Source organism: Elaeis guineensis, chromosome 3 (assembly GCF_000442705.2).
Source record: "Elaeis guineensis isolate ETL-2024a chromosome 3, EG11, whole genome shotgun sequence".
Classification (NCBI taxonomy): domain Eukaryota; kingdom Viridiplantae; phylum Streptophyta; class Magnoliopsida; order Arecales; family Arecaceae; genus Elaeis; species Elaeis guineensis.
In genome coordinates this window covers 120,513,761-120,527,618 of record NC_025995.2, presented here as the reverse complement: position 1 = coordinate 120,527,618, position 13,858 = coordinate 120,513,761, and the positions used below count along the sequence as shown (strand labels likewise).

At 35.6% G+C, this 13,858-nt stretch overlaps 2 protein-coding genes across 2 annotated transcripts in view; both read left to right on the top strand.

The window, feature by feature from the left end:
• LOC140856650 (DNA mismatch repair protein MSH5-like) overlaps positions 1-10,600 on the top strand; it is a 36,794-nt gene extending 26,194 nt beyond the window's left edge. The window contains 12 exon segments of the mRNA XM_073254686.1: positions 4,038-4,122; positions 4,125-4,138; positions 4,230-4,274; positions 5,300-5,377; positions 7,843-7,893; positions 7,989-8,070; positions 8,640-8,713; positions 8,778-8,874; positions 9,826-9,922; positions 10,062-10,151; positions 10,315-10,379; positions 10,463-10,600. Coding sequence (XP_073110787.1) covers positions 4,038-4,122; positions 4,125-4,138; positions 4,230-4,274; positions 5,300-5,377; positions 7,843-7,893; positions 7,989-8,070; positions 8,640-8,713; positions 8,778-8,874; positions 9,826-9,922; positions 10,062-10,151; positions 10,315-10,379; positions 10,463-10,560 — 876 coding nt within the window. The 3' untranslated portion in view covers positions 10,561-10,600.
• The window catches only part of LOC105040499 (DNA mismatch repair protein MSH5), a 36,230-nt gene that overhangs the window by 6,116 nt on the left and 16,256 nt on the right, over positions 1-13,858 (top strand). Inside the window, 8 exon segments of the mRNA XM_073254690.1 lie at positions 1,708-1,771; positions 2,102-2,256; positions 2,377-2,478; positions 2,554-2,581; positions 2,646-2,677; positions 2,770-2,827; positions 2,916-3,002; positions 3,466-3,511. Of these exon segments, the coding sequence (XP_073110791.1) occupies positions 1,708-1,771; positions 2,102-2,256; positions 2,377-2,478; positions 2,554-2,581; positions 2,646-2,677; positions 2,770-2,827; positions 2,916-3,002; positions 3,466-3,511 (572 nt within the window).

The window sequence follows — 13,858 nt, the reverse complement described above, 5'->3', positions numbered from 1 at the left end:
ACCAATCATTGTTTAATCCACCTCTTTGGTTACTTCGTAGAGTTATGAGTTTAATTCCATGATAGTTAAAGGCTTAAAGCAGTTTGTCCATATTCTTTATTCTTATAAGTGGATACTGTTATCTTTCACTTAGTTTTTACAATCTTGTTGAAAAAGCAAGTAAGCCAAGTTAGCCAACATCCCATGACTTTCCTGTTGCAGTCAGTATTTCATCTCGATCTACTTCATTTTTATAAATATTACTGAAAGAAATTTGACAACTCCCTAATTGTTCCTCTTCTATTTATTGTTTTCTAAAATAACCTTCCCATCATTCTTTAAAATCTTTATCTTTATTAAATCCTATTTTCAACGCTCCTGTTTCATCTAATTCAAGCAATATCGTTATGTTTCCTATCTCTTATTTTAGCTGTTATATAAATTTCATTCTCACCTTCCTCTAAGCTTAGCCTATCCTATAAACTGTCATAAGCAACATATTTAGCATTACTTGCTGACCTTTTTTGCATCTTTCCTTGCCATATGGTATCTGTCAAATCCTCGATATCTTTTGCCCTTGGTTGTTAGTTGAAGGCTGAAGCAAATCCTCTTTACCTTATTTGCCTCATGTACCTCATTACTCCACCACCACCTTTTTTGTTGTATATCTTTTGCTTAGTTGACTTGAGTATGCTGACTTGCTTAATGTTGTTCATGCTAACTATGCGACTAGCTGCGTGTTGGGAACTTCTGATCTTCTTCTCTATTTGTTATACAAATGCATTGTAAATTCAACAAGTGGAAGCAAATAAATAATATAAAATAACCTATGATTATGTACTTTTATCTTTTTGGAAAAAAGTTTAATCAGTAAAAGTATCATTTTGGGAACCTATGGCTGTGCATTATAAATTAGGAGTCAAAAAGATATAAGTAATGATGCAATAACTTGAAGGAGAGACAATGCCCATTCCTCTTGACCAAGAAGAAAAGCATTGCTACATGCTTCTTGACATTATGGATCCAATCTTCTCTAGCAAGACTCACAAGTTGACATTACAGGATTTACATGGAGTTAGTGCTGTAAGATGACAAGTACTGGAAGGTGACTCATATGAGCCCTTAGATAAATTCTTCTTTTATTTCAGCCTGGAAATTTTGAAAACAGAATGGCACATAAAACTTCCCAGGCATCTTTACTAGACTTGATTTGTCCTTTGGAAGTATTAGTCAAAATCTATAAGCAGTTCTACAAAAGTATGGACAAAATGGTTGGTTTGGCTGAATTCTTATGCTGGACTGGTTGTGGACTATTTCCTGATGTCATTGACTGAGATTGGGCGCTATTTATGTATGATTGTTGGCTATAATCGAGTTTCATAAATTTATTTGTGTTTACCCTAGATTAAGATTTATTTATTATGATGGTGCCTTTACATTAAACCTTGTTGCATGAATTGTTGATTCATGCTTTCCATGTTTTGTTGGTTATGTGAAACTCTAGACCTTGTTGATTTAGCTTGGTAAGCAATTAAGGTGCATTTAGTTTGCTTAGCAACACTAAAATGAATATAGATACATCTATTTATTAGGTTCTTGCCCTAGATTTTATGTGAAGCACTCATCTATTACATGCCTTTGAGGTTCATCTTTGGTTTTTCTTGACTTCTGTCTATATTGTTGACACAGTTTTTTTTTTTTTTCCTTTTTTGGTTTTCTGAACTGCAGACTGATATATCTAAGAGTTGCAGGGATGGATGATGGGCTGAGTGTCAAAGAGAGAATTTGCTTTGTAAGCATTGAAGAATGATCGTCATGTTTCAGTCCTAACATATATGCCATGAGTAGTGGCTCTTCCTATCTGTACAATTCATTACCTCATCAATTTACTCCAAGCCATGTGGAGGCATTACAAAAATCTATATAGCACAAGTTTTTTTCTTGGATGCTGAAATTTGTTTCAAACTGAAGGATGATCCTGTTGCTTTATTACCAGCTTCTGCTAACAACACCTCTACAACACTTTTAGCAGAAATTGCTGTTTCGTTCTTGTCAGTGTTGCTACATGATCCTCCTTTTTGACGTAGATATTTCTTGACTACCACCAGCTCTTTACCTGCAGCTTAATTCCATGATGGATCTTGGAAGTGATCTCCAGGTTCGTGCTGCTGGAGGTCTTCTTGCTATACTAGAGAATGAGAGGCTTGTAGATACCTTTGAACAAAAGGAATATGGCAACTCATCGATAACAATAGATTGCGTGACTCAAATCCCATTTTATCCTTTTGTAACTTGTAATGTTTGTATATCATTTTATCCTCTTTCCGTATGATGAGGTCGCAATAAATTCCCCAATGGAAATCTGCACTGTTATGTATTTCTTACATCCAGTCACAGAGACAAGTTTCTTAAACTCGATGCTGCTGCTTATGAGGCGCTGCAGATATTTCAAGTTGACAAACATCCAAGTCATATGGGAATTGGGCGAGCAAAGGAAGGGTACACGTTTCAACTTACTTTGGTGCATATTCAGTGGACTTCTGTTTGTTATTTAAGCTACAGCTCAAACTGCAGGTTCTCAGTTTTTGGAATGTTTAATCAGGTATGAGAAGTTCATCACCTTATTAGTTTACAGTACTTTGTATTGATCATGTTTTATCATTTAGTGTGTCACACCAATGGGAAGGCGCCTTTTGAGGTTAGTTCATTAAGCCTATGGTCATATTGTTGTTATTGTAATCATAACAAAAAGGGCAGTTGTTTTTTTTTTTTTTTTTTTTTTTTTACCAGGATGTGGTTCTTGCGGCCAATACTTGATCCTGACATTTTAAATAGTCGCCTAAACACAGTATCCTTTTTCCATCATGTTTGTATTTATGTCAATTTTCTTGACTAAGTTTAGAATATGTGAGAGATGTATTTCTTTGAGAGGCAAGATATCATTCTTTCTTTGCTGTGAAGAAGTTATGTCAGCCTTACGTGAAACATTAAAGTCTGTAAGAGATGTTCCCCACTTGCTCAAGGTGTGATATTTTTGACCACATCTCACTGTTTGTTTTCTCTTTTGCTCAAGAATTCATGATTGATTTATTCCCTAGCTTTTTCTCTTGCTTTCTTTGGTAATATTTCTAGGTTTACTTCTGTGTATAAGTTTCTAGCTGCCTAAAGTAATTTTTCTAACAAAAATGCTATTACTATACCGTGCATCTTTGGTCATCTGATTCTCTTAACATTCAACTTGGACCTGCTTGAGTTTTTGTTGCTTGTGTTCAATCATACACCATTTGCTTTCTGCCTAATAAATTTAATCCTTATGATCTAATTCTTTATCTTACATTTTCTTCCAGGTAACAGTCTGTTGAGGCAACTAGCTACTATGATTATACTTTTGAACAGTCAGTTAATTCATGAAATTTTAGTCTGCTGATACTCAATCATAGTATAATTTTTAAAATGTGAGAAAATTATTTTCACTTCTCCCTGAAGAAATTCAACTCTCCAAGCTCCTTGTGCACAAGCAATGATTGGAATGCTTTTTGGAGGTAAACTTTTAATCTTTAAATTATCTTACTGGATATTCAAAAAATATTAGTTCTGATTCTTGCTCCACATATTACACATTCATTTCTCATTCAGTTGTAATAAACTGTAATGGTTCAGAGTTTTTTCCTTATATCGTGACCTTCCTTATTCTAGTGAATATGCAATTAATGAGCATGCATTTGAAATTCAAGATGATTAAATGCTTTCATAGAATAGAATCTGTCTAGATGTGGCCCTTAGTAAAATAGATTTAGAAGTTTGTAAAGTAGGTCTCATAGTATGTCATTTTTCATTTATTATGGACATTCTTCTAATAATCGTTTGGCACTTTGCCTGTTTGTCAAGTACGAATACTAAGCAATGAATCATCTCATAGTTCTCTATTGTTGTAAAAATCTGAGCTGGCTGTGCAGCCTCAACCTCAAAATTTTGCAAAGTCTGGTTAAAGATGAGTTAAATATATCCTTTTCTCGTTCATAATAGTTGTCTCACCATTATGCTGTTCATTCTTGCAGTGCATTTGTTCCCTTTTGCACATAAACAAAATCTTTCAAGTGGGAATATCTGAGTATCTTCAGGAGAGACTTGAATATTTGAATCTGGGTTAGTTGACAAGGTAAATGAATGCAACCAATCAATATGTTCTGAAAGAACCATTATTTTTCTGAACATTTATAATACAATTAAATGGAATATCTATCTTCCAGGCAAATTCATGCATTGCAATGGAGCTGGTTTATGTCTTTGATCTGGTCAGCAAATGTTCCTTGTTGCAGATTTATTCTTAAGAACCTGTTCACTTAGTGCAGCCAGTAGGCTCTTTATTATAATTTTGTTAGATTATCCTGTCACTTTTTCATTCAGATTGTCTGACAGCATGCTGCCATATATCAATTGAATTGCCCTCACTTCCATCATATCTCTCTCTATCTCTCTGTGTACGTGTGTATGCGCTGTTTGTCTAAAAGATGATTTTGAACTCATTTCTGATGATTCCTATTGTTCTTCTCATTTATTCAAACGTCCTGATGTTTAATACGTGTTCCCTTTTTAAAACTATCCCTGCTAGATTCAACCTGCTTACTTAGGAAATAGGGGCAATGCTGATTTATCATGTTTTAAAATAACAATTTACAATGATAGATTGTATGGAGTTGTCTTTTGCCTCCTGGGCAATAAGGAGCCAACACCTTGGATACAGGGAATGAAATTCTTAGGTCCTTGATTAAGATTCAGATTACTCCCTGAAAGGAGTACGTATTTGAGTGGACTTAGGCAGACGGCTTTTTGTAGTCTTTGCTGGTTAATTTGGTTCGGAGTAAATACACATCTTCAAAATTAAAATTCTCTTCAAAGAAGTTTGAGAAAGATCTTTCTGAACTTTAGACTTGCATTCCCACCATTGCATGTCAAAAATATTCAAAGCTTTGTGTTTCCTTTGGTCTTACCATTTTTGCTTTTTCCCTTTTTCCCCTTGTTTTTTTGTGCCCAAAAATTTCATACCTTGTTTCTTGGTCAGGTCAACTAAGAAGGGTTGAGTTTTCTCTTTCCATAATTAGTAGTCTAATGCCATGTTGCCTTTGTTTGTTTGCAATAATATTTTTGGTGATTGCACCTTCTTTGCTTTAGATATGTTATTCTACATAATATGTGAATGCTGCTTGTCTAAATGATAATATTATTCAATATGTTGAATGATTTGGATATTCAATCAAATGATTACCTGTTAAGGTGCAAGGACTTCCAATTTTTGAAATTAAAAAAAAAAATTACACAGGTGATCGGTGTGATTGATGTTCAGCGAAGTAAGGAGAAAGCATATGAGACGCTAGTGAAAGAAGGGATCTGTGATGAGGTTAGGGTTCCAAGTCATGCCATTGTTGACAATAATCCCATAACTTTCTTGAATGAGCTTACCTTTCAAATTATACTGTATATTCCTGAATTTTATATATATGTCATACTGTAAGCCCTATGTGGTATGGCCAACTAATTTTCTGAAGTATGTGGCTTCCTTTTTCAGATTAAAGTTGAAAGAAAATTCTTTGTTGATCTTTGGTGGTTATAGCTCTACTTCTAATATCTTTGGGTGATACAAATCACTACCGCCTTACTCTTTTGAAGAGCATATTTCACCTTTTGTTTTGTTCAGATTTGAAGGACCCACCTAAGTTGGTCTATGCATTGTGTTAGATATCCAGCAGCGTAAACTTGCTCAGTTTTCCGATTGCTAGTTAGTCTATATGTTACACATCTGAAGGCATTTCTATAAATAATAAATTATATAGTTTGTGTAGTTTGCTGCAAGAATATTTTGGTCATTTTGTTCTTGCTTCGGCCAATGGTTTGACAAATGCAAACATAATTTGAGAATGCTTGTACATGGTTTGATGCTGCGATTTTTAATGGGCATCGCCTGAAACCTTTGTGTATTATAATTATGTTTAACCTTGAAAATTTTGTTGTATGAGCTATACATGGTGCTGTGATTTCCAGTGGATGTAGCTTAAACTGTTTTTGATTATATGTGGGCTCTATTTGAAAGTCCATTGGTTGGGAGTGTGGACACACTGGAGTGTCAGTTTTCATTCATGGTCCAGTAAGGCTTTTCCGGAAAGAGGGATTTTTCCTGGAGTAAATGAACACTTAAGAGCCTATCCAACCCATTAGAGAGTCCAGCAGCTCAAAACAGAAACATCCAAACCTTTAAACATCCTAAGCCTTCCCTATTATTCCTCAGTCTTGCAGGGTCATCTGATTAGATTTGACCATGTTTGACCTTTAGCAAAACCAGCACCAAAAAATTTCCGGGTTTGCTCTCACGGATTTGCTCTCAACAACTCCAACCTACCTCTAGATTTGGCTTTAATTTATCTAATTTATTTAGTCTTGAGTTAACTAAATAAGGCACCATGAATTCTACTAGCTCGTCAGGTATCTTATTACCTCAAGAAGATGCCTCAGCTCATGTACTCACCCATCTTTCTATCTTGGTACTTCCACTGATAGCTCTATTGTTTAACAAGGGTCTTGGATTGTATAAGTTCGTTGTGCTTCCTACTTTGTATCCAATCCATTAGGGGACAAAGTTTAACTACATAAGTTTTGTTCCTATAATGAGAATGCATCATAGCCGCTAACAGCATGTGGTCTATGTTTGGAGCCTAACAACAAAGGCGAAGGACAGTCTTTATTCTTTATACATGGATTCTCTGTTTGTAATTTGCCCTCACTTCCTAAGCAGGAGACAAGACATGCACTTGCCTTTTGCCTTCTCGTGTGTGCTTCATACCATGTGCCATTTTTCATGTATCCTTTATGATATGCTGTTTAGATGATTTGCCTCTTTTGGTTGAACTTTCAGTTCCTTGCTCCACTGAACTTCTTAGCACCATACTGTGTCCCTTTGATATCCTCTCTTGGATTCGGATTCTATGGGCCTTGAAGATTTTTTGTCTGAAACCTAGCCAAACAGGCACACAAGTAGAGAGAGAGAGAGGTGGTTGTGCTCATATCAAAGAATAAACAATAAGGCTTCTTGGAAAGTCAACCCCAGAGTTCAGGCATGCATCATGCATGCTTGGTGCTGATTTTGCTAATAGAATAGCAAGGGGATAAATTCGCTTTTGAACAAGATCCAAATGGATGTGGTGGAACCAGTGTTATAGTTTGAAGACCCAGGAATAACATGAGAGGCATATGCTGTCACATTCAATATTGTGTCATCTATAAGAGGCAGAACAGAATCACATGGATGGATAGCTTGAGGCTTTGGAAACCTTGCGATGGTACAAACTTACTCTAATCATAATAAAGATGAGTGATGATGTATTTAGTTTTCCTCCTTTTTCTACCATATGCAGTAAAAGAGTTACAAAAAGAAAACCAGAAAATGAAAGCAAAAATTCAAATGAACATAAAGAGAGCCTGCTTTCAAGCTAAATCCAACAGAGACAATAGGGTAAATAGTAAAGCAATATGAAGTAAGGAAGTAAAGGATCAGCAGTGAAAAGAAGAGGACGGAAATTTATAGACAAAGTTCCATAAAAAGCCATAAATTACATAAAAATGCGTTCTTCTGTTTTGTTTTTCTCTTTCTCTAAAATCCTAAAAGTTGCCCCAGGTGTTGAGACTTGAGAGTTTGTAATTATAACTTATAAGTTCTGCATCAACATATGTCTTTCTGACTATCAAAATGCTATTGAACTATGAACTTTTGAGCATGAAGAGCTGCCTTGTAAGGAACTGTCTGTTTATCAGATCACTTTGTATTGCATATCAATTTATAAGATCTAATATAAGATCTCTCTGTAAATCCAGCTGGACGAGCTGAGAATGATATATGAGGGGTTGCCAGATTTTCTAGCGCAGGTAGCAAATTGTTCCATTATTTTCTTCAGTTTCAAACCAGGAATCTTCTGAAGTTTAGTTATACTGTACTGTATTCTAATTATGTGTCTCTTCAGGTTTCGTCTTTCGAAAATGCTTCCCTTCCATTCTTGCATGGGAGTAAAAAGGTTCCATGTATTGTTTATATACATCAAATAGGTTGGTCTATATTTTTATAAGATTTCCCTTTCAATTTGGAGAGTATTTCATCTCAATCTTAATAGCATTGGACCTTGCCTTCAATATTTTCTTGTGATCATATACAAAGTTGACTTTAGATGAAAATTTAGCTTGAGTCTTCATTGATTAGACTCATCAAATAATGGAACTTTATAATGTAACAACACATGAGCACAAGTGGCTTCTTACCAAGCATTCTTTAGCTCTTATAGATTAGCAAGTAATGATAAGGGCATGTTTGCTGTTGATAAAAAATAAACACTTTTGTAATTTTTAAAGCAAAAGAGCACTTCTTGCCTTCCTGGAGAGTACATGTGTTTGGTAACAATACCTAGAAAGTTCTTCTATGGGAGTAAAAGTTTAAAAAGTGGTTTTAGGAGAAGCTAGAAAGCATTACTTCTGACTTGTCCGATTGTGAGAAGAACTTATGAAAGGAGGAGCGCCAGCACCAAACACGAGCCCTAAGCTTGGTTATGTTAAATGAATATTTCTTCTAAAATTATGTATCAGTTTCTGTCCTCCCATTTACCTATTTTCCATGCTTTTAGGTTATTTGATGTGCATTTTCGATGAGAAACTTGATGAAGACATATTGGAGGAACATCAAGATTTTGAATTTGCGGTATGTAGTTATCTGATGCTTGACTTAACCACCCATACTTAATTGTAACGTGAAAGTCAATCAGTTTTCAGAAGATGGGAATGAGAAAAAATACTTTTATCATACTTCAAAGACAAGAGAGTTGGACAACCTTCTTGGAGATATTTATCATAAAATTCTTGGTATGCTTTCTTTCATTCTTTTCTTCTTCTCTTCCATTTGTCTATTGCAAAAATATGCTTTTAGAACAAATTAATCGCACATGACTTTGTAAGATTATCAGAGAATGCTTTAACTTCAAGTTTTTCAGCTACCATCTGAAATCATATGTTGTTTATGAAGAGGAATATATATATATATATATTATTGTGAACCCTGAAATTATTGAAAAACTTAAATAGTTTATGACTAATTCATCCAAAACATCTTCATCTCTGTATATTGATTGGGCAACATAATGCGGTGTTGCCTAATGTTATGATAGAATATTGCTGGTATTAACTGGTCGTAGTAGGTCATAAAAGATTATTTGATTTCTTGAAATCTATTCTTCACCTACATCTTGCTCTTGCTACTCTGGCTATTATTTTCTTTGTAAACATATGTTAACATGTGTATTCAAATCTGAAGAATGATTTGATGATGCTATTTCTAACTGCTTCTTTATCATATTAATTGTGATATAACATGGATCATAACATTTAACCATATGAATCTAGTGCACCCTAGATAGCTGGTGAATAATAGAAAGAGCAATTGTCAGGGACTTGATGTCAATCAACTCTGTGTCTCATATGCTTCACTCAAATATTCATCAAGAGTTCCTCTTGTTGCTTCTATCTAATTATTCATTTTTTCCATCAAGATGTTGAGCTACTTAAGCTCATGCCTAATAATCTCTAATTGATTTTATGACTGACCATATTTACTCTTCTAACTCATGTGAACTGCAGTATAGCAGGAAAAATAGTGTTTCCGATGACTTAGGTCAAACTAAATTGCAGGTGGATAAAATAAATATTCGGGGTTTGGTTTGTCATATAACAGCACATCCTATTTATATTTACTACATCACGATATGGATTGTAACATTAATGGAATCTAAGATTTACATCCCTTGAATCCTGGTGCAGACATGGAGAGAGCAATTATTAGAGACTTGGTGTCTCGTATAATTCATTTTGTACCTCAGTTAATCAAAGCAGTGAATTTTGCAGCAGAACTGGATTGGTAATTTTGATGATAGATAAATCTTTTGAAATATTTCCGTTCATTCCTCTTATTGACTTATGAATCTGTTACTTTCCTTTTTGTTCTCTTTGGTATACTTAATCATGTGTGTGCTTTTCTCATGTAATACTCCTATTAGCTTTTTGTCACTAGCACTGGTTGCTCGACAGAACAATTATGTGCAGCCCATCTTGACTGAGGACACATTGTTAGAAATACAAAATGGCAGGTTAATGTTCCCTTTTCCGTAGGAATGGACTTATCATTGATATAGGTTTTTACTTTCCTCCTTGGCTTTTTGAACTTTGGTAATGAAGTTCCAGTTTGTAATGTTAGGTCTATGGTAATTGAGTTACCAGTGTGATTGGTCGCTAACTCTGTCAGCATACCAGACATGTTTTGCAGGAAATGACTATTGACACTTTTGTTCCAAATGATACAAAAATTCTTAATACCGGTAACCAGTGACATGACTTTATAGTTTCTACACTTGCGAAATCACACTGAGTACCTATATGATAGCTGTTCTGTCTTCTGCAGGGAGAATAAATATCATAACTGGTCCTAACTACTCAGGGAAAAGCATTTACATTAAGCAGGTGAAACTGTCAGTCATCGTAACATTTATGACAGATTAAACTCCTCTTGTTATTCAAGTGTAGTTTATCTTTATATTTGGATGTCATAACAGATTTAATATGTGCTATGCTTCTATTGTATGTGCTATGGTTCTATTTACATGTTATACACATGGACATACGTGCACACATTTTGATTCAATACTTGGTGATGATTTCACATGACTTGTGCTGTATTTCTTCTATTTAGAACTTGCTCATATTCCAATTTAAACTAGATTTTAATAAGCAACCATGTTCGTCTATGGTGTACCATTTCAACTGTAAGAAATGTTAAAAGAAATTGCATTTAACATGTAAGAGTGACCTTCTTTCTGAATCTGAATATTGACCTGCACACTTATTGCTGCTTGCATATGTTGTCATGAGCTCATGACATTAAATTTCTTGACTACCTAGCAACCTTTAATTAATCTTTGCTAACAAAATATATATATATATCTTTGTGTATCTTGTTTCTTATGCATGCATGCTATCTCGTGAATATTATAGCAATCTTGAACTCTAATTACTCCTTTTTTTTTTAGGGCTCCATACTTCATTTTGCTATGATGACAATAAACAAATCCTATTCCATAAATTTGTTTTGGCCATGGGCCCATGATAGTCCATCAGTTCTTGTCAACAGATGTTGTTGCACTATAAAAAAGAGGGTTATGCGTATAGAAGTTCAAGTAGAGCAAAAAAAAGTTATTATATGCAAACTACTGCTCAAATTAAAAATGTATATAAGTTTGATAATCCGTCATATATAAAGAGTTGATAGATACACCAAGTCATGATAAATAAGCTAGTTAACTGGAAAACATTCAATGTTCAAACCAAGATTTAAAGGAAAAAGAGAAGGAAAAGATAAACATAATGGTGTCACCATGATCTGTGTAAGTTCTCATTTGAGAGGTGGGAATAGGAGAGCTAGAGTGACATCTACTACTGCGGCAGCTTCCGAGTCAAGCTTCAACATGACCTAGATACACATAGAACTATGTACTGAGCAGTGGTTGCAATGGTAGTGTTATCCTAAGGGATCATGCATAAGCTGGTCAGCCAGTTGTTGCAGCAGAGGAAGCTGTAGATTTCAGTGTGACAAATGATGGCCTTATTAGGATATGTGTTGTTGCTGGCACTGCTTCTAAGTGAAGGTAGACAACAATAGGCCGGGACAAAATGTTGCAGCAGTTGTGAACTTACCAATTTTAGATCAGTATTATTGCATAATTTAACAAAAATAATAAAAAAAATCTTCAAAAGATACTCAGAAGAAAATATTAGATGCTACACTTGTTGGGAATAGTGTCCCAAAGCCAATCGTCAGCCTGTTGACGGTTGTGCTCCTTTTGTATTAGTACATGAATTATAAATAAATAAAAGTTATTTTGGTATTTTTTCATCACAAATGTTTCATCTTCTAATGAACTCCTGTGTTGTGGTGAAGTCCTTAGGACTATTTAGACTCAACAAAGGAGGATTTGTCGCTTAGTCCTTAAACATGTTCGCGACCAAATGATACGTTGTTACCAAGGACGACAACATTTATCGAGCATAGGTCGTTGTGTGCCATATGGGTTGGTTGTCCTCATAACCAAAGAGTGTGGAGACACTGGTATGGCATACAGGTGAGATGTAATGGTACATCTGCACTGAACGTGACCAACTCCAGAGCTATTTCTGCTGTCAAGATTTGCTCCGATGGGATATGGGTATAAATGTCCCTCCGACCTGAGACCGCCACGGTGACTTGCAAGCAACTCACTGCACTTAGGCACTGGACTACCTGAATTTCTAATTCAGTGATGGAAGGTTGCTGGGTGTAATCAAGTACTTGACTTGTCGGTGCGTGTGTCAAGATGGGATTGACCACTCCAGTTTAGGAGCTGTGTACAGTCGTGTTTCAATTTAGCAAAACCTTGGCCAGGGTAGTCCTAGTGAGGAGTCACAGGACTAATTGAGTTGAGCACGATTCGGATGATATCATCAGGGTTGACAGTTTAACCCTGAGTCATCCTAAACACAGGGGTCAAAAGGGATGAATTATACGGTAACCATATTCACGTAGGTTCTGAATGTTGCGATTGCGATTATTCGACCTATCCGGTCGTCGGGTACCATTGCTAGATGGTCACTTCGATTAGTACAGAAATTGGTTCCTGTGCTACCGGCTTAGGTTCGAACCTGCGGGGTCACACACATTAGAGGTTCCTTTCTGATCTGATGGCTGATTATGAGTCTTATCTATCTGGAACTCTATGATTGAGAATTAGGATTCTCTAATCATGAGTTCCACACATTTTGGGTATCGAGGTCAAAATTTTGAATTTCGAATTTTGAATTTGAAATTTGAACTCTTTGATCAGGGTTTCATATCGATGGTCTCTGATGCCTGATTGCCCATCGGATTTGGACTCAACATTTATGAGAGGTTTAATTAGTGATTTAATCACTAATTAACTCAATTTGATTGAGTAATTATTTTTGGATCAAGTCCAATTGAATTGGATTCAGTTTGGATTGACCCGATTAGGTTAAATGTTGACCTAATCGCTAAGGTGGTTTAGTCCCTGATTTGATCAGGGGTTAGGTTTAGTTAATTCCTGATTTGATTAGGATTTTATTAAGCCTAATTAAGCCTAATTATGTTGGGTTTAATTTGGTCTAATTGTGCTCAACTATTTTAAACTAGGTTGGCTCAATTTGAATCAAACCACCTTGTTTTAAATTCCCTGCGTCACCCAACTTCCTTGCACCCATTTGAATTCACGAGAAGAAACTTCTCATGAAATTTTTCTCACGCAAAACCCTTCCCCACGTCCTCATTTGTGCGCCATATGGATGGATAAAATAATTAGTTAGCCATTCAAATTCAAAGCATGTTTGAATTTGAATGGATAACTTATCACTTGCCCTTTCATCCTTATCCATTTTGAGCGCCACATTACTTACACGAGAAAAGGTTTCTCGTGAAACTTTTTCCACGCACAAAGAGCCACGCCCCTTCTCTTCTCACGCCCAAAAGGATAGGGATAAGTTGGTTTTCGTTTGAATTCAAATTTGATTTGAATTCAAATGTGTAACCTCTTGTCTTTATCCTCTCACGCGGATAAGACACGTTCGACGTTGTTTTAAAAAGAGGAGAAAGGTGGGACGTGCGTAGAAAAATTAGGAGAGAAACTTTGGGGCATGAGGAAGGCTTCTGCGCAAGGTGAAGGTCCAAAACCTTTCGAGAGAAAAAGAAAGAAAAGAGAGAAAATTGGGCGTAGGGTTTTTGGTGTGTACCCTAGGGTTTCTACCTAGGGTTCGG